The 26,678-nt window shown below is 41.4% G+C and overlaps 1 protein-coding gene and 1 long non-coding RNA gene across 2 annotated transcripts in view; one reads left to right on the forward strand and one right to left on the reverse strand.

Annotated features, from left to right (window-relative positions):
- On the reverse strand, positions 1-3,712 carry LOC117466923 (uncharacterized). Its single transcript, XR_004554317.2, has 3 exons — positions 3,637-3,712; positions 3,182-3,258; positions 1-542 (listed from the first exon to the last, which is right to left on the reverse strand). It is a non-coding gene; the product is annotated as an uncharacterized lncRNA (long non-coding RNA).
- Positions 3,243-26,678, forward strand: part of slc39a13 (solute carrier family 39 member 13) — a 25,103-nt gene continuing 1,667 nt past the window's right edge. The window contains exons 1-9 of the mRNA XM_034110415.2: positions 3,243-3,591; positions 3,710-3,842; positions 4,788-5,153; positions 6,233-6,340; positions 13,872-14,029; positions 17,895-18,011; positions 23,361-23,450; positions 26,338-26,388; positions 26,542-26,674. Of these exons, the coding sequence (XP_033966306.1) occupies positions 3,526-3,591; positions 3,710-3,842; positions 4,788-5,153; positions 6,233-6,340; positions 13,872-14,029; positions 17,895-18,011; positions 23,361-23,450; positions 26,338-26,388; positions 26,542-26,674 (1,222 nt within the window). The 5' untranslated portion in view covers positions 3,243-3,525. The remainder of the gene's footprint in view (positions 3,592-3,709; positions 3,843-4,787; positions 5,154-6,232; positions 6,341-13,871; positions 14,030-17,894; positions 18,012-23,360; positions 23,451-26,337; positions 26,389-26,541; positions 26,675-26,678) is intronic.

Genomic DNA, 26,678 nt, shown 5'->3' on the forward strand with positions numbered 1-26,678 from the left:
AGTTTATACCAAAAGAAAACCTGACAATGTGCAAATACAGTTAAGTGAAATGTATGTTTCTAAAGATAAATGCATATGTTGTAAGTTGTTTTATTCAACTATTCAGAAAAAAATGTATACAAAAAAAACTTCATTTAAGAAAGCTAAGTTTATCTTATGCTATTAATTGATCAAATCTGCTGTATATGCATTCAACATTGGCCAGTCAACAATGGACATAGCAGAATTACAGTTCAGATATGAATGCAAATGTAATCCAATTCAAAACAGAAATACATGTGTCATTTCATTTATTGGCTATTGACACCCCTGCAGGCCTCATTACAGTGTGAGCCACACATTACCAGCAGACAGAAACAAATTGTCACGTTGACATGCAATGCAATTTTGTTATGAACGATTTGAGCTAAAAACAGGCACAACATCATCAGGGAGCCTGAAAAGCAATCCAGCAAGCATCCAAACTGATGTATTAAGACTAAAGTTGGATCCACGGAGTGAGCTTTTGACAAGTGCATTCACTAGAAGATTCTCATGAAATCCTAAAAAAAAGAGAGAAAATAATGCTAAATATTTCAGTTCTGTGTGTGGACGGTCCACACAGAGGACCCGTGCCTCCTGGCTAACAGTCAGCAGTGGTTTCGGTGGCCGTCATGTGTTTCACAATGACATGGAACGGTCGCTTGACATGCGTGCAAGGGGACATCCAGCCCTCTCACTTCTTATTCCTGATTCCTCATTTTCTCTGGACTCCACAAGATTCAACTATCAGACAAGGCTCTGGGTATTATTAGACAGTGGTGAATCACAAGGCAGATGGACATGCGCGCACACACGCACAGTGACACACGCACGGAAAGCCACTTTTAAAATGAAAATATTACAGACCGCAGGTACAAATCTAAAATAATAGGTCTAATCTGCTGTCTCACTCTGTCTTATAACATTTACGTTTTTAAGATCTCATTACCAAACAACACACACATTTACCTATATACAACCATATAAGGCTTCGGGCCTCGATCCCACTAAACAATCAAGTTCCTCTTTCTTTATGTATTGCTCAAGTCAGACAAGGATGACTCAGTGCGGATATTAATCATGTTTTTTGTTATCTTCACATCTCACTCTGCTAAGTCCGCCTTTCAGAGTCGCAGTTAGCAAGTCTATTTAAAAAAAAAAGAGAACTTAAAGATCAGTTAAACTTGTTATATCTTAAAAACAACTTCTCTAAAGAACATGTTGTCCATCTGACTCTGACAATGTGTTGTTAGAGTCAGGAGTTAAGACTGTTCATCATCATACTGTACACTTAAGTTATTTTATTGTATTTATCATTATATTTGCAAGTATACCTAAACATGTAGACCAATATCATTCATGTTTCAGCTCTTTGAAACATTTCAAGCTGTAATAAAATAAGTTAACAAGCTTTGTTTTAAATGTATTTTAAAATTAAAAGGAAGGGAAACAAGGGTAGACAAGCATTTCTACTTTAAGAGACTGTTGAGTTGTGTTAAGTGCAAAACAAGCTTAAAAGCAGAGAGAGTGTTATTGCTGTCATAATATAACGAGATGTGTCTCTTGGCAGTTGTCGGGGCACATGTCATACCATCATTATGCAGTAAACTCCTGTCACATGCACCACCTGCTGGCCAGCGCTGTTTATTAAGAGCAGTAAATCTTCTCGAGGTGAGGTTGTGATGCAGTGTTGACTACCTGTAGGGCCCTACATGAGCAAAATGCTTGCTGTGAACTCTGACAGGTGCTAAACCCAAAACAGATCAAATACTTCCAATGACTCACTATTTTAAAAGAGAAGAACATATTTAGGCTTTTGAGATGGTTAAACTATCTAGCAACAAACTGGTCCACAATAAGTAAAAGTTCTGCATTCAAATCCAACAAACTCCAAAAAATTACAAAAGTAGTGACAGCAAAATGATCTCATTCATGATCTCATATTGTAAGATTAATACTGATGCATGTACAGTATTTGTAAATAGCATGTCACTATTGTAGCTGCTTGGGCAAGTTCATTTACATTTTAATTGATTCAGCTCAGGATTTAGTCAAATTGAGTTAGTAAAAGACTACCAGGAGCTCAAACTTGACACTTCTTGTTTGTAATGGCTCACAAAGGGTGCCAACCACAAGATTATTCGATAACAACGCATTTTCCCGTATAAGGTTATCATGTGTTTTATGTTGAGTCAAAGTAACTAGCACACCAACACTACAGGTGTCAGATATGTTAGGGGTGAAAAGTACATGTATATTGTATTGGATATGTGCAGGCTACAAGATAACTACCCCTCCTGACAGAGACTGAGCTGTGTGTGAAACACACTTATTGATACACACAGGGTCTGTAATTTCTCTGTTGGACCCCTGCCTGGTTTCTGAACTGCACACATCTCATGTAGCTTGTGCAGTTTATTAATAAACCCCATTTGATCAATTTCAACTGATGGGGTGTATATTTATACCAGAAAGAACATTGTTGTGACTGAGGATGGAGTGTCTCTGAGTCTTACCAGTTAAACCTTCATATTGTTTTGCCAGGCTACTTGTTGTTTGTCTACTTAAAACAAACTAAGATGTAAAGCTCATTACTGCAACACATTCTCAATATGAAGCACTGTGAAACTTCAATGGTTTAGTTCCAGGGTTATACATTGTTTGTTAGCTTGGGTTCAGAAACAAACATTGTAACAATCGGACTCTCTTCAAATTATATCCAAACCCACAGGCTGGATTTTACCAGAAATTATTAATAAATGTCTTAATTAGAAATGATCCAAAATCTGAAGATTTAGGATATTAAATATGAGGTGTGTGATGAAGTATAAAAGAGAGTCAATTTGTGTTGAATAGCCTAGTCATGTTCTTCAGTTCTTTGAGTGTGGGCTCATGTAGGGTGGCAGTAAACTACTGAAACATTAATTTCTTTGAGGCTGTTATTTTATATATATTTTTTAAACTGTTCATTTTAAAGGACAGAATCAATTAAATAAAATCCTGGCAAAACTCCAAATATATAGGACTGCATGTTGCACAGTTGTGACACTGGCGCTGAACAAATATGTCTACAGACAGACATATAAACAACCATCAAAGGTCTCAAAACAGCTTCTGTGGTACACAAGCTACCATGGGGAGTGTATTGGTGCAGGCCTACCATCAATGATGTTCTCAAGGGCCCCATCTGAGCAAAGCGCTGTTGTCCGTCACTGTCCATGTAGGCTGTAGGCCTACCTGTGGAAAATTATAAGAAAAAAGCTGTAGTGAAAGGTTAATCTATGTTAGGCTACTTTGTTAATACTAAAATAATATGGGGTGCCTATGTTGAATCCTTCACACATCTGGAACATCTCCTAAAGGACTTGACTATAGCACTGTTTTGGTTTGGTTAAATGCTGTGATTTCAGATTCAATGTATTGGATTCTGTGACTGTGTGTTAAATGTGAACATCAAATACTTTCTTGCCAGCTAATGTAGCCTTTAGGCCTGAAAACTGCCAGATGAGTTCATGGGGTTCAATCATCTTAAGTTTTTACAACACGTCTGCTCCTGAATTCTGCTCCTGGGTGTGGAAAATGAATTAGTGTCCTTGGGGCAAAAAATAAAGTTACTTCCTGAAATGTTGAGTGGGGCGGGATCCATGTCCTGAGTCTCCTCTCCTGTTTATGGTGTTTTCCCTTCCAGGATCCTGACACGTGGCTGTTTTGGAGAGCCGTGGTGACTCCTGCAGCTTGCGGATCCTGCTCTGCAGTCAGCCTTCATCACACCGGCCTGGATGGCAGGGACACACTGGAGCACAGACCGCAGAAACCACAAGGTATTTAAAACCGAAAATATCACAGTAACGTCGTTTTTTGATGCCTCTTTCGGCCCGTACTGTTATCACTAACTTACTCAAACTGATGTTACAAGAGATAGTGTTGTTTTGCAGAGATTGCGTCTGTCGCAGCTAATGTGTGCAGCAGGTCTCAGTGTTTACAGGCTAACGCTAGCCTGCTAACTTTTATCCACGGAGCTAACTCACTAAGTCGCTCTCAAAAGTTTCCAATGCAATGTTTACTTCACGAGTTGTTGGTGGGTTTAGCTGTGTGGTGTTTTCTTGTACTGTTTAGTTCATATTGTGGAAATGTAACGTGTTGACTGTCTTATGGTCGAGTCGGTGCTGCTAACTCCGCACATAGGAGCATGATGAGCAGCAGATGATTTTAAAACACTTATAAACATATGCTGTTACTGTTGATACCTTTCTGCTTCATATTAATACTTGTTTGCAAATAGTTTGCAGCTTAAACTTTTCCCTGTAACGGTACCTATGAGTGAGGCATGGCCAGGATTTCCACAGGCAGCTGCCAAAGGGAAGCAGTCTGGTATTTCTGGACTTTTCTTTTCCTGGCACAATTTGACTTTTATCACAGCATGGCCCAGCTGGTCAGATTGACAACAATTTACATCTGGTTAAAAATTACAGAACATTTGTTTGGCAACAGTGCAAGTGAGCTGATTCCAGCTTTTTGATTGGGATGATTTTGGTTTAGTCAGGCATAGTAAACAAGCTATTTGAAGACCACCTTGGCTCTAGGATACTGTGACAGGACTTTCTTCAGACTTAATTTACCAAACCACACACGAAATGTATCGAGTATTGAACATAATTGTGAGTGCCTTAATAAAATGGCTATTTACAATGTTCGTGGATGTTAGATAAATTGCAGAAGATGCCTGTTTGTCTCAACGTGTCACCTCTGTGTTTGTCCTCTTGAAGCATTACTCGTTGCAAGTGCTTTCTGGACTGTGGGACTGATGAAAGGTGGAAGCTGTAAGAAGCCCAGCTGGGCTGTAGCTGCTCTGTTTATCCCAGTCACCCTGCTGGTGCTGACCTCCAGGGGGGCCTTAAGTAGCCACAAGATGACACAAACAGCTATGGCTCAGGCCACAGCCTCGGCTGCTGGACCGGGCCTCGGCCTGACAGACGGACTCCCAGGCTACCGTGAAATATCGAACTTCTTATCCAGCGAACAGGCTCATGTCTGGCTCCTGTCCCTCGTGGGCTCCGTTGCTGTCGGCCTCACTGGGATTTTACCTCTTCTGGTGATTCCCATTGAAGCTGGAGCAGCCCTCAAATCAGAAGGTAAGAGATGGCAGCAGGTAAACATATAATACTATCAATATTTTTGCCTAATTCAATAATGATAATGATATACTAGGTTTAGTATTTCAATATATGCATGTCAAATGAACACAGATAACGCCATGCATCTGTTAAACACCTCTCAAACTTAGAGAAGACTGCAGTGGTGAAAGCAGAAGAGTTCAAGGTTCAAATATCTGCAGTTAAAGAGAGAAATTGTTTTGCGCCTACGTCAAATGCCAGCTCTTTAGTGGCTCGATTGTAAATATTTGCCCTCTACACCATTTAACAAGTGGAATTAACCTCAGTGGCATCAACAAGAAGTTGTTCTTGGTCTTTGTCAGCCAGTCTTGAACCAGATCCACTCTCTTGATGGTATACAATTGTAGATGGTGTACATTTTTAAAGATCATATGAAATCGGCACTCCAAGTACATAAGCATAACCATGTCCTTATATTGAAGTATATAAAAGACTTTAAAACGGTAAGTTAGGTACATTTACAGTAAACGTTTCTTCCAATTAAATAAAAAAATCAGTAGCAAGACATGATTTTTGTACTTAATAGTAATATTCTCCAGCTGTCAGTTTGAAGGTAATCCAGTTCAACATCAACTAACTTGAATGGAAAAATACACAGTGGAGACAAATAAAATGGTTACCTGCTAGCAGCACTAGATGAGACCTCTAGTAGTCAACCACCAAAGTTTGTGAGTTTCTTCCTTTGACATCAATGAAAACCTTTACAAGATTTCAATAACCAGGCCTCTGTTAGTATAGGTCAGCCTGTGGCCTCTTGAGTGGCCCCACCCACAAGAATGTGGCATTCATTTTCATGATTTATTTTAGGCTGGTGGGTTTGAAGTGCAGTCCTGACCGGAGGTTAGTCATTACTGAGGAAAATCCTAAAGCAGAAAAAAACCGTGTTTAAAAAAAAAAAAAAAAAATGATGTGTAGAAAAGCTGCCTTCTAAATGGAGGAGAAAGAAACTGTGAAGCTGTAAATAAAGTTATTGTTATGTTTTTATTAAAAGCATCATGTAGCCTAATTGCTACCTTTTTTCTAATGTGTTTTCTCAGCTGGTGGTCGGAAGCTGAAACAGCTGTTGAGCTTTGCTATTGGTGGTCTCCTTGGTGATGTATTCCTTCACCTCCTTCCTGAGGCGTGGGCGCTCCCTGGCTCTTCAGGTGGGTCTCCTCTCCGTCAATACCATCACCAGCCACAGACATGTTATTTATTTGACTGCTCTTAAGTTAGGAGAACTGTCAAACTGTTAAACTGTCTTTACTAGTAGGAATGTAACGTTCCTTTTCAGACCTCAGCTTTTTGTGTGTTTGCGGGCGGGGGTTAATTTGAAAAATTTGCACTGAGGTATTTTGTCTTCAGGTTGTCCTTCTGTCACATTGTCCTTTTTCAGGGACGGCTGGAGGTAATTACTTCCAATTTGGGGCAAACAACCACTACAACTCAAGGAAAACTGATAAGCATTTGGTGACTGTGATCTCACGAAACATGTTTTCGGCAATCAGTCAGGAATTCATATGCTAGTTATGACATTTCACACAAATTGAACTTCAGTCCTGTTTTAGCAGGAATCAAGAGAAGTCCAGTTTGTAGAACGACTACCTTTTGGCAGGGGTAGACATTAAGGGTAAAATTCCACTGGCCCAGTTCATTATCACTGGCCCCACCATTGTAACCACTGGCCCAAGAGCATTCATCCAAAAAATCGACTAATAATGAAGAAAATGAACACATTTGTTGCATTAGTAATTTATGCACAAACTACATTACTACATGTACTACAACATTTGAATCATCAGTTATTTCTCATTTTCCTCAATTGTTAATATTTGGTTTATTAAAATAATTATATTGTGGTCATTGTTAAAAAAAGAATATCTGCTATTATCATTATTATGAGTATTATTATTTGTATAATGTGCTTTCTGCCTTCCTGTCATTATCAGGAGTTAGAAATATGTAATAGCCTAGATTAGAACCTTCATTATCCTAAACTGCTGGGACATTTCCCTATAGCGAATATACCTTTGATATTTTCTACTCTTCACTTACTTGTCAGCATAGGTCGGGATTGATGTACAGAGCCGACAAAAGACCTTGTTTATATCATCATATTGAAGCCAACTCCATCGATCAAGCCAGTGTGGCTGTCACTCCTTTAACTCCTCCTTCTTCTTTCGTATAACGTTAGATGTCCAACTCGGTGTCGTGTAGCCATGCCCGCATCGCTGGTCCTAGGTCAAAGAGGCTGGCTTCCGAGGGTGGTCTATATAAGGGGCAGATGGTGATTATATGGACAGCGGTCTGCTCAGGGTCACCGCACTCGCATGCCGCACTGTCCGCCAAGCCCCACGTCTTCATCAAGGTTTTAAAGCGACCGACCCCAGTTCGTAGACGGTTCAGAGTGGTCCACTGCCGGCGCGGTAGGTCGTCTCCTCCAATGGTGCCATCTCCTGGGTCCCAGATCTAACGGTGGATTCGGGAGGGCCCGGCTGACACCCACTCCTGCTTCCAAGCTGCTGCCAACCATGCATCTCTGGAGATGTCCTCAGAGGTGGAGTTGAGCATCTCTTGAGCTGCTATGTTGTAGGGGTGGCGGGACTTGAGTCTGTTTGGAGGTGCTGGAGTTATTGTGGTGTGGTGCAGGATGTGCCAGTCATACTTTTGTGCCTTCCTGGCCAGGGCGAGGGTGGCAGCCTCCCGTCGGAGGCCGGCAGGTGCTATTCCCGGGAGGACTGGCAAGAGGGACACAGGGGTAGGCTTTAAGCATCCAGTTATTATTCTGAGGGAGGTATTGATAGCCACGTCGACCTTTTTCGCATGAGGGCTTCTGCTCCAGACTGGGGCGCAGTATTCCGCTACAGAGAAGACCAGGGCTTGAGTGGATATTCGCAGTGTCTTAGCGGAGGCTCCCCAGGTTGTTCCAGCGAGGCGGCGGATCAGCGCGACTGAGGTTTGTCACCTTGGCCTTGACTTCTTCCAGGTGTTTTTTAAAGGACAATGTCCGATCCAGACGCACTCCAAGATACTTCGGGGCTTGCTGGACCTCCAGACATTTGTTGTCGACGCGCACCTCAAGTTCCCTCCTGGCTTCTCTGGTGCTAAGGTGGTATGCCGCTGTGACTGTTTTCCCGACGCTGAGCTGTAGGCGCCACCTTCGGAGGTATGCTACTAGTGTGCCCATGTCTTCGTTAAGACCCTCTTCCATCGCCTTCCACGTTGGTCGGCTCAGCATGATGGCAAGATCGTCTGCGTAGCCATACTTTCTGGATGTTGTATCAGGTAGGTCGTGGATGTAAATATTGAACAGCATCGGCGAGAGAACAGACCCCTGCGGTACCCCGTTCTTCAGTCTTCTGAGCCTACTGCACTGGCCACTGCTGGTCTGGAGGATAAAGCTACGGTTGGAAAGTGTCTCCATGATGAACTTCACCATGTGGCGGTCCGGTATTGTCCTCAGCAGCTTCAGGTGGAGTCCCCGGAGTCCCCGGAGCCACACAGTGTCATATGCAGCAGTCAGATCCAAATACACTACCCCAGCTTTCTCATTGGCCTGGAAGCTGTCCTCGATGTCCTGGCAGAGTAGTGTTACCTGGTCTGCTATTGATCTTCCACGACGGAAACCAGCTTGTTCCCGTGGGAGCTGGGAGTCCACCACTGGCTCGATGCGGCTATGGATCATCCTCTCCAAGATCTTAAATGGGACACAGAGCAACGAGATTGGTCTGTATGACTTGGGGTCTTCTGCAGATTTATTTGGCTTTGGCAGAGCTATGACAGAGGCACGGCGCCAAGTCTTTGGGAGCTTTAATCTCTGGTAGCATGATGTGTAGAAAGCACAGAGCCAGCCAGATGTTGTTGTGCTCTGGTGGATGACGAACTCCGGGTGGATGTTGTCACGGCCAGGGGATTTGCCTGGCTTGAGCTTGCTCATGGCCTCACTGAGTTCCTCTGCTGTGAATTCTCCCGAGAGGTTGGAATCGACACTGGCCGCTCCCGAGATGCAAGACACCTCACGCGATGTCAGTCGGGCAAAGGCTTTGTCAGCATCCGGGAAGCGGCCGTTCTTCAGGAGCTGGGATGCGATGGCGTTTGCTGTGACTGGGCAGCTGTGGGGTGTTGTATTTCTGCCTGTGAGCTGGTTGATGGTCTGCCACGCCTTGCGACTAGAATGGGTGAAGTCGATTGATTCAACGACCTCTGTCCATCTGGCCCTGCGGGTGATATCTAGCTTCTTGAGCAGTGCTGCTGCAGTCACATCCACCTCTTCTCTGGAGCTAGCCCTCTGGTGGCCACACAGAAGGTGGCTGCATTCCTCGTCCCAACCCGGGATGTAATTCCTGTTATAGCCACGTGGGATGGACTTCTTTGCCGCACCCAGGAGGACCTGGCAATAGGCTGCATAGGCCGTATCCAGGTCGGCTGTGCCTGGGTCTGGCAGGCCAGCTGACATTCTTTCAGTCTCCTCAGCATACGACTCCCAGTTGGCCTTTCGGAAGTTCCATCGCTTGACGGGTTTCCCTGGTACCGGTTCCACCAGTGATGGGACTTTAATGATGGATGGTCGGTGATGTGAGCGGGGAAACCTGTCCAGGACGCGTCTCACCGGTATCGGGTCGTTACTGTGGCATGTGGCGAAGGCTAGGTCTGGGTTGGTGGAGGTGTTCCAGCGTGCAGAGAAGAAGGTTGGAGGCTCCTTGGGGTCATACAGCAGCAGTGCATCAGTGTTGGAGGCCCATTCACTCAGCGCCACTCCATTAGGTGTTGTGTAGTTGTAACCCCAGTCTGTGTGCTGACAGTTGAAGTCACCTGCATAGATGGCGGGTGCAGTTATTGATGGGAGTGACGTCGTGGACAGCTCTGATGGTGGGGGCTTATATACGTTGACGACTGATGTTTCCTGGATTTTTGTAACCAGCCACTCGATGTTAGAGCCTGGTGGGGATTGGCTACTGGCTGACCAGCTTATTTCAGTCCGGACGAACGTTGCTACACCGTGTTGCTTGCTGTAGATGGACCCAGCGAGATGGAACCCAGGGATCTTGAGGATGTTGTCTGATGTGCAGTGTGTCTCCTGCAGGAGCAGAACCGCTGCCCCATTGGAATCAGCCAGGTGACGCAGGACTTCGAGTTTGGCGGTTGTTAGGCCCTCGACATTGAGTTGAAGCACTGACAGGCCTCGGTTTTCGACGGTCGGGATGATTGCCCGTCCGCCGGTCCTAAGCCTGCCAGCTCGACGACATTAGTTTCACAAGTTGGTCTTGCACCATTTCTTGTTACTTGCAGAGGAGGCCACGTGGAGGCTGTCGTCTTCTCCTCCTTAACTCCTCCGGTGACTTTCTTTTATTTTAAGATAGTTTTTTGCCCGGCGCTTGGCCGGGCATTTTGGCGAATGGTGAGGTGGCGAGGGCGGGAGCCTGCTCGCGCTGCGCTACTCCGCAGCAAACGGCGATAACCGCCTGACGAAACGCTATGTTGTAGTGTTAATAAACAAAATAATTTATCAGAATTGCTTGTCAAAATACCAATACCACAGGAAATGTTTGTGTAAAGCAATATGTTTAGTGTCCCGAGCGGGCACGTGGAAAGTAAGTTATGCTGGCCCGGGGTGTCTAAATAGTGCCTCCGGGCCAGCGGGCCATTTATTTATAATGCTTTGGGGCATGAAGGGCTCTATTTTGACACAGGTTTAGGTCCCAATGTCAGAATCAATACACCTCTAATTATAATTACTCTGCTTTAACTCTCTGGAGTCTAAGGGTATACTATTTTCTCGAATTTTTGATGTTTTCTTAAATCCCCTCTTTAAATGTATTTCTTCTAACATGGCACCCCATGTGTTAAATATCAAAATGTTCAGGACAATCTCTGGTATTGCTATATATGCAAATTACTCACCTTAGAGCACTGTTTGATGAGATAAGTAGCTTAAAATGTTACATCCGATTTTCGGAAAATCTTCAAAACTCTTGTGAAAACACACATTTAGTCATGCGATCGAATTGTTTTGGTGTTTTAGATTTGGTTACCAAAGTCTTAGGATCACAAAAGCAGTGAAATATTTGAATTACACTGTATATAAATGTGTAATTCATGTCTAAAATGAAAAAAGATTAATTCGAATTTTGAGTAAAACAGGTGTTTATCACTCTACTTTCACCACAGCAGGGACTGAGATACATTAGGACTGAATAATGACCTCATATTACATACCAAGGTTCATGTGATTGAGCATTCAACCTTTTTTTTCAACCAACAATTTATTATAAATATGTTTTTTTCAACCAACTATTTATATAAATATAAGAAACTGGAAAATTTCACTATTTACAAAATTGAACATCAGAACTTTCAACCAACTATTCATTATACATTTCAAGACAGTGTCAAGGTCTTTGCCTGTCTTCCAAGACAGTGGGTCTGGCTGCTGTGTAGGTGGGGGTGATGGTGCATGGGCTGCTGTGTAGGTGGGGTGTACAAGTGCTAATAGACGAGACCTCCACGAGACCTCCTTGCTGGCTGGGTTGAAGGTGATGGCTGTGGTGGAGCCTTTGTGCTGAGGTGTATCTTGACCTGGTGGCAGCCGCAGATGGAGGTGGAGGCAGCTGTAGTGATGCTGGTCTGCTGGTCCTTGGTGGTGATGGCTCTGGTGAAGGCCCTTGAGCAACAGTATATCTTGACCTGGGGGCCGGCACAGATGGATGTTGTGGCTGCTGGATAAACGCCGCCTGTGGGCCACTAGGCCCAGACAGCTGTGAAATATCTCTGTAAAACAAATAAAAATGTAGGACAATAATTACAACTAATTTCATTGAAATAAAGTTCAAGTAAAATGTTGCTCAAGCACAAATAACAATGCACACATAAAAAGAAAGATTAGGAGGTTGCAGAAGGAGTCTCTCTCGATCTTTCACACTCTCTCTCTCTCTCTCTCTCTCTCACACACACACACACACACACACACACACACACACACACACACACACACACACACACACACACACACACACACACACACTTCCAGTTACTTTACATTCAGTATAAAATCACAGACACACATATACATAGGCTACATCTGATTACAAAGTCTCATCTGTACAGGACGGTAAAATAATAACAGGCACACATAAATAAATCTATGACCAAGTCTCATCTGTACAGAACAGTATGATAAAATAATCGATGGCAAAAACATGTCACTGTAAATATCTCCGTTGTGGGACGAATAAATGATTAATTTAATCATCTACACATGTAATCTCACTTTTACACACCAAAATAACGTTAACACAGAGTAAACGCTTGCTAATGGAGTCTATTTTGTCCCAAGAAAAAGTTCATGACTATCGATTAAAAAATATATATCAATAAACCTATTGTTCATTTTCGCGGTATTCCCCACACATTGCCAGTACACTATTACTGTAATATTTACACTTGCCCATGTCCAAATAGATCCTTGTTGTTGTCTTTGTGTTCTTCTTCTTCAGAAGAGTCGAAGACTTCAGGTTCTGAGGCTCTATCTTCACTGCTGCTAGCGAAAAAAATCTCTAGCGAAGTCGGCAACTGTAAAGTTTTTTTTAGCCATTTTCTCTGTCTCTCTCTCTCTCCACACAGACATAAACTGATGGGAGACACGTGGTTTATGTTTTTTTTACTTGGTGGGTAGGTCCTTAGTGATTTCTCGATGTCCATTGGTCATTTCAGACCATGATGGCTGCCGGCCGAGATTTCCTTGACGGACACACGAATCCACCAATCCCACACAGTGTAAAGTCAAGCTGCTTTGAGCGGCCATATTGGCTGCTGTGCCCTGATTACAGTCTCACAGGAGATACCGCTGGAAAGCTACCCTTCCAGCGATTCCGCAGATATCTGAATCATGTTTCTACTCCTTATAATCAAAAATATATGATTAATTATGTAAAATTATGCGCACCTGGACGCGCCGGCGCGTCCACCGACTCCAGAGGGTTAAAGGTCACCTATTAGGCAAATTCCAAGTTTGTATGTCTTTTATACATAAACATGTGTCCCCTCTGTGTAACGAAATTCTGAAATGTTCAGGAAAAAAGATTTTCTCACTTTCTGTCCTGATCCATTTATATAAAAACCTGAAAATGAGCTGATCAGATTTTGGACACTTTATGATGTCATAACAATTTGTTGGCTTGTGTAACCATCAGCCAATAACAAACCAAGGTAACACTCGCCCCCCTTATCACCTGAATCTCCTCCTAGAGCACCATTGTGTTCTTTTTAACCAAATATCTCTCAGAGGGGCGTGGGGAGGGGCACCTTATTTTCATCTGAAGTCAAAGACAGAGAATCAGCACTTTGGAAACAGGGCTGAAACAGAGGGGATTATGGGATGCTACAATGCATGATCTGTCTGGTATTTTGAGCCAAACACTTCAGAGACATGTTTTGTATATATCTGAGACCTATAATATATTGATGAAAAACAGTATAATAGGGAACCTTTAAACCTACTTAAACACATTCAAGTTTGGTATTGTCAGTGAAAGTCATTTCGGAACAGTCGCTCTTCAGATATGATATTACTTTGAGTTGTAATGAGATTGTATTCATTTATCTTTAAGTTAACATTTTAGTTGCAACTCTCGGTTTCAGTTGTAACTACATGCACTTTCTCACGTATTCTCATGTACAATCTCTCTGCTTCCATCCTAGTTGGTAAACACAACCACTACATGAACCAGGGCTTGTGGGTAATTGCTGGCCTTTTGTCTTTCCTCATCCTGGAGAAGATGTTCCCAGACCAAGACAGCAAGGAAGAGGAGGAGGAGGAGGAGCCCACTTCCAACTCAGACCTGAACTCTAACAATGCTGTAAGTATTTTAAGCTGAAATGATTAAAGAAGAATATGCTCAATGCTTCCACAGGAGCTCACTGAGCACAGACGTGTCGTTACAAGCCTTCACTTATCTGTTGTCATAGGTATGCTTGCCCTGTTAGTGCTTGATCTGCATATTATATTCAGTTTTTGGGTTATTGTAGCATCAGGTGACCTATTCTGCACCCGGGCTATCAGTAATATCCTCTAGCAGTTAGATGAGAAGATCAATACTTCTCTATTGTGTTGTCGTCAGTGTGAGGATGCCTTGCAGCCACTGGAAACTCAGAGCACACATATTTTCTTTTTAACAGATGAGAGATAACATTTTGACATAGTGAGATTTAAAAGGCAGTGCAAGGCAGATTTGTTAACTCTTGGACAGAGCTACGGGAGCTGTTTCCAGTCTTTATGCTAAGCTACGCTAACCAGACAGCCATGGGATACATGAATCATCTCATCCAACTCTCTACAAGAAAGCAACATTTCAAACTATTCTTTCATCCTCTTCTCGTATGAATTGTACAATACGATAACTTTAATGGTCAGATCAAGTCTGAAATATGACTTGTGTCACAGCATCTCCATTTGCAACATTAAAGGTCTCCCATCATGCAAAATGCACTTTTTGATGTCTTTTATACATAAATATGTGTGTCAGGGAACTCACAAAGTGTCAGCAAACAAAACCGTCTCTCTTTTCCTTCGTACCCAAATCAATGAAAACAGAGCTGATCCAGATTTGCGTCCGATATGACGTAATATCGGAAATGTGGGCTTTACGCCCACAGCCCTATCAGGAGCCCCGTCATCTCACCACGGGCAAACAATAATATTTACAGTGCTAATAGTTTACTGTATTATTACTGTTTAATATTACTGCTATAACAATCACACATTGAATTCATTGTAGTGCAATGATAAAATCAGACCGTTGTTTTTTTTTTAAATAGTCTGAGGTGCTGTTTATACAAGAACGAAACGGGTTGTATCCGCTACTTTTCTCTTTCGTATAGCCCGTTCGTTCACACGAGGCCGTAACGGAACTATGGAAACGGACCCCTAAAACGATAACGGGTCCCAAGGTGGATAGATCTGCGGACGGAACGCTCTGGGGGGCCAAACGTGTGTGTGTGTGTGTGTGTGTGTGTGTGTGTGTGTGTGTGTGTGTGTGTGTGTGTGTGTGTGTGTGTGTGTGTGTGTGTGTGTGTGTGTGTGTGTGTGTGTGTGTGTGTGTGTGTGTGTGTGTGTGTGTGTGTGTGTGTGTGTGTGTGTGTGTGTGTGTGTGTGTGTGTGTGTGTGTGTGTGTGTGTGTGTGTGTGTGTGTGTGTGTGTGTGTGTGTGTGTGTGTGTGTGTGTGTGTGTGTGTGTGTGTGTGTGTGTGTGTGTGTGTGTGTGTGTGTGTGTCCTATGGAGTGGCGAAGTCACGCCCATCTACTTCCGGTCCATGGGACCTTATTTCGGAAAAATAATGTATTGAAGTCAATGGAGAGAGAAAACGTATCTTTCGATCCCGTTTGAATTGTGCCATGAATTACACATATGATGTTTGTCAATCTTAAAAAATAATTTCCATGTCAAAAAAGTCACACAGTTTGTCGTAAAACTGTTGAAATATAAGACTATGAAAAATACGCAATACGTAAGATCAGCGCCATATAGATATAATCTATCTATATGGCGCTGGCTAAGATAAGATAACTTTAACAAGATGCCTGTGTGCTTAGTACCAGGTTGTTATCATACCAGCAAATGGGTCTTGCTCGTTCTTTCGCTTCCCGTCTGATGAAAGGACCAGGAGTGGCTGGATCAAGTTAGCTACCTAGCTAGTAGCTAACATGTTAGTTAGCATTACAGCCTTGTCATTTGTATTAGCCTTAATATGAAGTAACATTAAGTAACCCAAAATGTTAAACGGTAAGAGTAGTAGTCATATTTCATGAACCCTTTGAAGAGTACTGTCACCGGTGTGATCATTCTATAATACACAATTTAAGCCCGGGGGAGAAATGCTAACGCTAGCATCGGCGATCGCCGATCTTTTCTACTTCATGTTATCTGCACAAATGGTTGACATTAAAGGTCACATGTCATGGTCCTTTCTACTGATCATAATACCCTTGTTGAGGGATATTACAATAGAAAAATACTGTGCAATTTTCCAAACTCACATTGTTTCGCATACAGCATCTCTGTAAACTACGTGTATTCACTCTCTCCACTAAACGGCTCGTTGGAGCTCTTGCCCCCCTCCCTGTGAGCCCAGTGTGCTCCGATTGACCAATCCACAGACTTCCTCACACACGCAGTTCAGCTGATGTCTCCTCCGGGCTGCTGCTGATAACAGACAGTTGCGATCGCGGCGAAATTCTCTCTGCAAACCCATTCTCACAGCGTTTATCAACCTTTTTCTTCTCAATATCAAGCCACACTTATTGTTTTTACTTCGGCTGAGACTTTGTGTGTGCTCGGGGTGATTCACAATGTCCGATTGTTTCACGTTGTGAATCGCGCTGAGCTCCGTGGAGGTGTGATTTCCTTGTTTAGCGATACACAGCGAGAGGGACACAATACACTTAAGCGTGCATTTGAACTGGGTTTTAGGGAGGCGTGGTGCGTAGCCGAGCAGCACACTTCTGGGGGAAAAGTTGGTTAATCAATGAGCAAATTAAAACACATAAGACATATCTACTCTGGGTGAAACAGCTGTTCAAATACACTAGTTAATTAGTTTGTTAACTAGTGTCAAAGGGAGAGTTTATTGCTTGGTAATGCTATTATAAATGTGACGCTTTATTAATGTTCGGTTTCTTTGTAGACATGAATGGCTGGTTGCAGAGTGTTTGTGCAGGCTGTCTCTTCCCTCTCTTGTATTTGTATTTCCAGTGAGGGAGAAGATTTGCGTCCATGGCTCAGCTCCTCCCGGGACTATTTATAGCTTTTTTTAGCCATTTTACTTTCCACAGGAGAGCACTCAGACAGAGGCAACAACAAAGTGTGGCAGTGAGAGGGACAGACAGGTTAAAAATATGTCTTCCTCCTAAAATATGTGGTTAGGAAAATCTAACCAAAGAGTGTTTCTGATGGATATGTGTGGAGAGCTACAATGCTTGGTATAAAATGTGAAGAGGAGTTTTAATCACCTTCTTTATGTCTAGGTCATTTAAATTGGGCGTATTGAAGAGATAATTTTGCTCCACTCTCAGACCGGAAAACATCAACGCTTTATTACATCCTAATGCTTCAATCATAGACATGGAGCAAAAAAGTCCCTGCCGTGACCAGAAGACAGCAGGCTATTTCCTTTCATTTAATTTGCCTATCAGTCTAAATTGCAGCATAAGTGGTTTCTGAAAGAGGGAACAAGGAAGTGGTCTGTTCTCGGAAAACAGAGGCTTTAGCCTGAAATGAATCCGTCTCTCCTTTTTATATTAATCATATATAGTTAAATGTTGAGTGGTGTTTAAAGGTCATCTGTTAGGTCTGAAAAATGTAGCAAAAGTACAAATGACTGTTATTCCTGAACATGTCGTAAGTTAGAGAAATAATCAGGACTTTCTTCAACAGCTGTTCTGCCAGCAGGAGTTAAAAGCCTTTCTCACACAGTGGGAGCAACAATAGAAATCCATGTTTATTGCGCTGTTAAATCTAGGCTAGCATTGACTGTCTGTTTTTAGTATGACTGGTGCTAGTGGCAAAGGTGGTGTCCTTAGGGGATATTAATGGGAATATTACTGATGGTGGACACTGATGGGCAATGCTAACATAAGGATTATTTATTAAAAAAATACTATATATAAAAAAGAGGCTGGGACTATATGTTTATTTTTGCCTTGTTTTTCTTCCTCCTTCCACCACAGCGGTCTGATGCAGCTTCCCATGGAAAGGCAGCGGCATCACTCAGAAACGGGCACCCTGCTGAGTCATGGAAATCCTCTAAGCATCAGAGTCTGCAGGGAAGATCAGAGAAGATCAAGGTACTTCTGACAACCAAAACGTTCCCAGTCAACACATTTAAAAAATAAAAGACACCGCTAAGGGTAAATACTTGATATGGGTTGTCCAAACCCGATTCCTTTAGTTTATTTCAGAACCAGCTAATTGGACGGCTTAATGAAACCAACAAGACTTATTGGCTATTTTAAAGTACATCTTGCTATTGCAATTAAAATGCTGTTTAACTTAGAAACCCTGAATATTCTCAGCCTAATACCTCGTAAATATATATATTTCTAATACTTTATCTTGGAATATTTCTCATGCTTATTTTCAGAACTAGTCCTTTAGTGCTGCTGCAGGACAACCCTTACCTTTCTCATATCACCAAAGTGTGCAGATAAACCCTGGAATCCTTTACACTGTATCTGACTTGTGAACGAACACATGTCATAACGAAATAACATGAACATAAAAGTACATTTAAATGCACTCACGTAGTACATCTCAGTGTGGTTTAGTACTAATATGAAATCAGTTATAAAAATGTCCAATCAGAAAGAGAACACTTTCAAAATCTGCAGTTGTGAGTAAATTAAGAGGTTGAATCTAACCTTGATGTTTTTTTAGACATTCACAAAAAGAAACATATTATGGAGAAATGTCCTGCATTGGCCCATCCCTTTCTTTAGTTTTTCCCAGCACAGACTGGGTGTGAGGACAGACACAATTTAACATGTTAATACTACACCAACTATTTGCCCGAGGTATTGTGGCACATAATCAGCAGCTTCCTTTTGTTTCCTGCAAGGAAAGGATCATTTACAGCCTTTTTTGTATAACATTACATTACATTACATTGTATTTAGCTGACGCTTTTATCCAAAGCGACTTACAATAAGTACATTCGACCAGGAAGACACAACCTTGAAGAAAACAGAATCATATAAGAACATCAGGTTTCAAAGAGCCAATCGTTTCAAGTGCTACTCAACTGGCTTTAGATAAGCCAGCCCTTTATTAGTATATAAGTGCTTTGTTAATAGTTCTATCGCTCGAGGTGGAGTCGAAATAGATGAGTTTTCAGTCTGCGCCGGAAGGTGTGTAAGCTTTCTGCGGTCCTGATTTCAATGGGGAGCTCATTCCACCATTTTGGAGCCAGGATAGCAAACCCACGTGTTTTTGCTGATGGGAACTTGGATCCCCCTCGCAGCGAGGGTGCAGCGAGTCGTTTGGCTGATGCAGAGCGGAGTGCACGCGCTGGGGTGTACGGTTTAACCATGTCCTGGATGTAGGAAGGGCCAGACCCATTCGCAGCATGGTACACAAGTACCAGTGTCTTGAAGTGGATTCTAGCAGTTACCGGAAGCCAGTGGAGGGAGCGGAGGAGCGGCGTGGTGTGGGAAAATGTTGGAAGGTTGAAGACCAGACGAGCCGCTGCATTCTGAATGAGCTGCAGAGGTCGGATGGCACATGCAGGTAGACCAGCCAGGAGGGAGTTGCAGTAGTCTAGGTATAAATGGGTCAGACTACAAAACTGGGAGTAACATAACCTGAAACCAACAATGTTCAGGGTATCAAATATTGGGTGTTGAAATAGGCCTGATTTGAAATTAACAGGGTTCGTACGGGTGCTTGAAATCCTTGAAAATGCTTGAATGTTGGGAATGGTGCTTGAAATTGAGATAAAGTGCTTTAAAATGTAAATGCTTTACTTTTACAATAAATTGCTGTCTGACTGAATAGTTTGCTTTTTAGATTAAAAGAAAAGAATTGCTTCGCTTCTACATAAAACAGCTCTGCTGCGGCCTTCCCGCGCTATGCGCGCAACCTGCAAGTGTTTGTGTTACGTGTGACCTGGGCATTCTGATGAGAATGATAGTCGCCATCGTGTGGTGTTCAGAGGATGAAGCACTCATGGCATTTCGTGTTATAGTCACGAAATATAATCTATTGATTCGACGCAGAGCGATTTTGAAAGCAAATGTATTTCTACTGGTAGTATGTTTCGTGCCTAAACCAAATGTGACTTGCTCTATCGAAATCAGTCACATTGACCCGAAGACACATTTTCGTTTGTATTACTGGTCTGGGGGAAGCTCGCGTGTGTGTTTGTGTATTTTTGCGTTTGTGTACCGGGGAAACACTCACAAGAAACACCGGCTGTTGCTATGCCTGCTGTGACGTTACATTAGTCCGTTCTCCGCTTGTAATTAAGCCGAAGCTTCAAAGTTGTATTTATCATCTGAATTTGCCGAAACAAGTTTAATATTTTGATAGCCAATACTTTGTTTATTTGAAAACAGATGAAAACAAACTGTCTTTTATATAAAATTGAAGTATTATACAAGTAAAACTACATTTTGCTTTAATCCCATGTAATTGTAGAATGAACACAGTCTTCCTTTGAAGATGTATAAGTCAGGAGTCTTGAGTAGTCAACATTACCTACAATCATTGTACACATTAGTACATATTATTTTAGAAGTACTCAGGTCTTGAGTAAAAGTAGAAGTACTCAGACCGTGTACTTGAGTAAAAGTAGAAGTACTCAGATCTTGTACTTGAGTAAAAGTAGAAGTACTCAGGTCTTGAGTAAAAGTAGAAGTACTAGTTACAGTAAAAGTCCTGCATTCAAAATGTTCCTCAAGTAAAAGTAGAAAAGTATTATCATCCAAATATAGTTAAAGTAGCGACAGTGAAAGTAGTCGTTGTGCAGATTGATCCATTTCAGAATAATATATCTGATATGTTTTATAATGATTGATCATGAAAGTGTTCTCAGAGCTGGTGAAGGTGCAGCTAGTTTGAATGACTTTGTATACTGCAGGGTAGCTTGTGGATTTACTCCAGGTGGAACTAAAGTCTGATTCAACACTTGGTTAGATTTCACATCATTCATCCACATCTGTGAAGTAACTAAAGGTATAAATACATGTCGTGGAGTAGAAGTACACCATGTACCTCTGAACTGTAGTGGAGTAGAAGTACACCATGTATCTCTGAACTGTAGTGGAGGAGAAGTACACCATGTACCTCTGAACTGTAGTGGAGTAGAAGTACACCATGTACCTCTGAACTGTAGTGGAGGAGAAGTACACCATGTACCTCTGAACTGTAGAGGAGTAGAAGTACTCAGGTCTTGAGTAAAAGTAGAAGTACTCAGATCTTGTACTTGAGTAAAAGTAGAAGTACTCAGATCTTGTACTTGAGTAAAAGTAGAAGTACTCAGATCTTGTCCTTGAGTAAAAGTAGAAGTACTCAGATCTTGTACTTGAGTAAAAGTAAAAGTACTCAGATCTTGTTCTTGAGTAAAAGTAGAAGTACTCAGATCTTGTAGTTGACTAAAAGTAGAAGTACCAGAGTGTAGGAATACTCTGTTACAGTAAAAGTCCTGCATTCAAAATGTTCCTCAAGTAAAAGTAGAAAAGTATTCTCATCAAAATATAGTTAAAGTAGCGACAGTAAAAGTAGTCGTTGTGCAGATTGGTCCATTTCAGAATAATATATCTGATATGTTTTATAATGATTGATCATGAAAGTGTTCTCAGAGCTGGTGAAGGTGCAGCTAGTTTGAATGACTTTGTATACTGCAGGGTAGCTTGTGGATTTACTCCAGGTGGAACTAAAGTCTGATTCAACACTTGGTTATATTTCACATCATTCATCTACATCTGTAAAGTAACTAAAGGTATAAATACATGTCGTGGAGTAGAAGTACACCATGTACCTCTGAACTGTAGTGGAGTAGAAGTACACCATGTACCTCTGAACTGTAGTGGAGGAGAAGTACACCATGTACCTCTGAACTGTAGTGGAGGAGAAGTACACCATGTACCTCTGAACTGTAGTGGAGTAGAAGTACACCATGTACCTCTGAACTGTAGTGGAGTAGAAGTACACCATGTACCTCTGAACTGTAGTGGAGTAGAAGTACACCATGTACCTCTGAACTGTAGTGGAAGAGAAGTACACCATGTACCTCTGAACTGTAGTGGAGGAGAAGTACACCATGTACCTCTCACTTATGTTCACTGCCAACCTAAAAGTACCTCAACAATAGTAATCAATAATGTATTGAAAAGTTATTTGGCTTGATTGTTGTATATTGGCTCAGCCAGGTTATATGGGAGGCCCAGTCAACGTACAGATCACTAATTTTGAAATATTAAACTTAGTTTTCTTTTCTTTAATTTTTCATCCTTGTGTAGAATGCTATCACGAAACACACATTTGGTTGTTTATAGCATAAAGAACATCTGATTTAATGTGAGGTAGGGAAATAATCATTTGAGTATGTGTATATAAATATGTAATTTACAACAGCTGTAAGATGCTTGAAAATGTACCTTGAAAAGTGCTTGAATTAGACTTTGGAAAAGGTGTAAGAACCCTGAATTAACCACACTTTATCGAAGGATCTAATGTGTTTTTAAATGGATCAGAAATAGAAGTCTCCCAGTTCAAGTATCTTGGAGTCATACTGGACTCAAACTTTACTTTTAAGAAACATATTAAAAGTTGATATGTCGATAAAACTGCTGCAAAGTCACACCTCCACTGTATGATTCTATCCCACATTGAATACTGTTTTACAAGCTGGTCGTTTGCTTGTGCCACAAACCTTAAACCGGGAGAACAGCTGTACAAGAGGGCTATCAAGGTGTTTGACAGAAAGCCTTATTCATACCACCACTGTACCATCCTTGATAAACACAATTTCTTGAGTTTTGACTATTTTAAGTCTTTTAAAAGTATGTGTTTTTTGTATAAATGTTTACATGGACTGGCCCCCCCTCCCTTAGGGGAATTCATCCACAAAAAACACACTGGGCGCTGCACTAGGTCAGAAACCAGAGGGCAGCTCATTCTGGAATAGCCTCCCAACTGAGATACGGGATTGTCCCACTCTCAATAGCTTCAAAGGTCACCTCAAAGAATGGATGAGAAACACACAGACGTGCAATCACCGCTAAATGCACTTTATTACAGGGGTATCTCTTCTTGCACTTTATGTAGCACTTATCTTCTCTTGCACTTTACATGTCGTTGCTGCTATATTGTATTACCATGTCATACATACTTGTGTATGCTGCTCTTGCACTTTTTGCATAACATGTATTTTGTTTTTACAATGTTTGTAACATTTACATTTCTTAAATGTTTTTATGTGAGGTACTGTGGATGGAAATTAGCTGAAAGCTAAATCTGGCACTGTTACGCTTGACACATGTTAATGTTTTAAGTGTTCATTACCGCATTGTCCCTGCCAAATAAATGATTAAATAAGATGAGTCTGTGACAGATTAAAAAAAAAACGACTTTCCAGTAAACCATACTTCTTGTAGTTTTCACCTTTTTGAGTGTCATTTTTATGTTGTGTCCCACAGACGAGTGGATACCTAAACCTGCTGGCCAACTGCATCGACAACTTCACCCACGGACTGGCAGTAGCAGGAAGTTTTATGGTTAGCAAAAAGGTAAGAGACTGTGATCATTTTAACAAATAAAAGACAAGAAATTAGTGACCTTACAATGTCTATATTTGTAATTAAAATGTGTTTTACGCACACACAAAGAAGTTGCTCAGATGCTTTGTCTCCATTTTTCTCTTGGGTATAGATTTAGCCTGTGCCTTGTAAATATTACAATAAAGATTTGACAATCTCAAAAGAAAGCATATAACTCGAGGTTAGTATGACATGCTGTGTCAGCCCTTGAAACATACGTTTCCATAGTACATTTACTAAAAACAAAACCAGCAGGAAATTGAGTTGAAAAGGAGTTATGGCCTGAGGCTTCAGTCATCAGCAGTGTGTTAGCAGGGTCTTGTGCTCATGATGTGTACATTTCTAATCACACCGGTCTAATAAATGACTCGTATGTGAGAATGTGATTACATTCACATTAAGTCCTCAGCATGCATATTTATTATACATGAGCTCCTTGTCTCATAAAGTATAATTGCAGTTGAAATAGCTCCCCGGGGTCTCAGACCAAATGAGCTCATTATCATGAACTGACAATCATGGCTGATAAATGAATTGCTTAAACTGACATGCAGCTGTCTGTCATGTCACTGTGTAGGATGATTAAGATTATATTACAAATATAGACCTTTAAGTGCTAGTTATTGTCAATATGGATTGACCCCTTAATTATTACTCATTCCTGGCCAACAGCCTAGAAAACTACAAATATGACTCTGTGGATAATGATAGAAAGAGTCATGTGATCATTTTTGGATTTGTGAACATATCACATGAAAATAATTGGTTTTGGTACTCAAAGCCTGCCTCCAAATAATTAAAGAATTGTTGTTAAAGGTCCATTCTGAGTAAATATTAGTCTATACTTTAGCTTGTTGTGCTTCAAAGATCAACTGTTATGCAAGAGAACTGCAAAATAGCCGGGGAGGAGCGCAGTAATACTGAATAAAAGAGAAGAGAGGAAATGCATCTGGGTAATTTGGACCTGTTGTATCAGCAGAGCTACAGTCCTGAAAGTGGACAATCACTACAGGAAAGCAAACGTTTTCATTTAAAAACTTTTCTTTGTTTAATTATGGTACAGGCTAGATAAAAAAAGGTGCACTCTAAACTGCAGTAACATGCGTTAGGCTGGCTTCGGTAGGTTACTGGATATTTGTATCTTTTATAAGGAGAGAGTCCAGCTGGAGGGACATAAGGCTAGCAGCATGAACCGCACATCGCCATGCCAGAGAGGAAGTTAACGAGGTGTCTGAAACGTACACATACAAGACATCTCACCGGTGCTTTCTGCTCACTCTCAAGCACATTTATCCCACTGTGACTTTGCCACAATGTAATGCTGCAATAAAAATAATCTTTATCAATGCAGTTTAATTAAACATGAAGATGTTCACAGTTTTTAATTCTGAATTGCTGTTGAACATTTAAAAAAAAAAAAAAAAGAATATTTATATCAGTTATTAACACTTAAGAAAGATGAGGATCATTAAAGGTGGGGTATGTAATTTATTTCAGAAACACTTTTTGTTATATTCCATGTAATGCTCTTAACATCCCGATAGCAATGAATATCTTAACAATACAATACAACAATTTGACAATAAATACATAAAAATGTCATCTCTGGAAGCCGTAGTACTGTAAAAAGCACGACCAATCATCTGAGCCGGCCCGGCTAAAATGACTGGATGGCCTACCTGCCTGTCAGCCTTCCATCTGTGCACAAACTTATCTCGTGCCCTCATTGGTCATGTGCACGTTCGTGTGTTGGAGGAGGGGCTCTGTGAGGAAGTGGCAGATTGTTTTCGGTTGTCTATTTTCAAATTCTAGCGCACTCGAGCTGGTTTCTCCAAAATTACGTAAGTTTCAACTTACCTACTTAACTTAACTTGCTTTTTGAAACCAATGACGGCATGTCCAATCAGGGCACGAGATACATTTGTGCGTGCACGAGGTGGAAGGCTGACAGACAGGGCGGCTAAACGGATTGGTCGTGCTTTTTACAGTACTACGGCTTCCACAGATGACATTTTTCTATGGATTTGTTGTCAAAGCACTTAAGATATTCATTGCTATCGGGATGTTAAGAGCATTCCATGGAATATAACAACAAGTGTATCTCGAGCCGGTTTCTGAAACTTACCTACCCCACCTTTAAGTGTTATACTTAAAGGGAGCTGTTCAAAATTGTACTAGGGCTTTATTTAATTTTTCAAATTGTATTATTGGCTCAACTACAAACCACATTACATCATTCAGCTATGTTAACATTTTTGGCCCACCTGAAAAAAGTATTTTGGTATTACCCGGATAAATGTTGCTTCTGGTACTCAATGTAATTTTAACCAATGTTTATATATTAAGAGTTTCATAATTTTTTTAATTATAATAAATTATTATTAATTATTTCCTACTATGAGATATTTTACCATAATGTCCTTAACAATGTTTAAGAAATTCTAAGAAAGAAGGTTTCTTTTCTATCTTGTGGCTTTTTTCTCTTATTGTCTAACTAACAAGTTTTCATCCTTGAAATTATTTATTTTGTCAACCTGCAGGTATTCAATAGCCTCTTACCTAGATGTGACATGTGTGTGTGTGTGTGTGTGTGTGTGTGTGTGTGTGTGTGTGTGTGTATAAGTACACTTTCTCACAACTGATATCTCATCATCCTCTTCATGTGGAATTATAAAAGACTTTAAGCTGCTGTCACAGCTTTGCAGCTCTTTGAGCAGCTCTTCTACATTTCCCTTCGTTGCACTCTGCACCGCTCGCTGAACACATAGAGCTTAGAACTCTACTCAACGGGTGCTTTCAAGAATACAGTTCCCTATTAATAATACCGGGCACATTGTTAATGAATCTTTTCTTGCAGGTTGGATACCTTACCACCTTTGCCATCCTGCTCCATGAAATCCCCCATGAGGTGAGATTACAGAGTCTTTAGTTCCATTCTACAACCTGAGGCTTTTATGTTTAAATAGCAGAAAGTACTAGAAAACAACAGACTGCTACAGTGGTTGTAAACACGCTGACTGCAATGCCATTTGTCTGCTGTGGGACTTGTCCTTATCTGCAGGTGGGCGACTTTGCCATCCTGCTGAGGGCCGGGTTCGACCGGTGGAGTGCGGCCTGCATGCAGCTGTCCACGGCGCTGGTTGGTGTTTTGGGAGCTTGCTTCGCTCTGTGCGCTCAGTCGCCAAAAGGCACAGGTAA

This window comes from Pseudochaenichthys georgianus, chromosome 3 (genome assembly GCF_902827115.2).
Source record: "Pseudochaenichthys georgianus chromosome 3, fPseGeo1.2, whole genome shotgun sequence".
Classification (NCBI taxonomy): Eukaryota; Metazoa; Chordata; class Actinopteri; order Perciformes; family Channichthyidae; genus Pseudochaenichthys; species Pseudochaenichthys georgianus.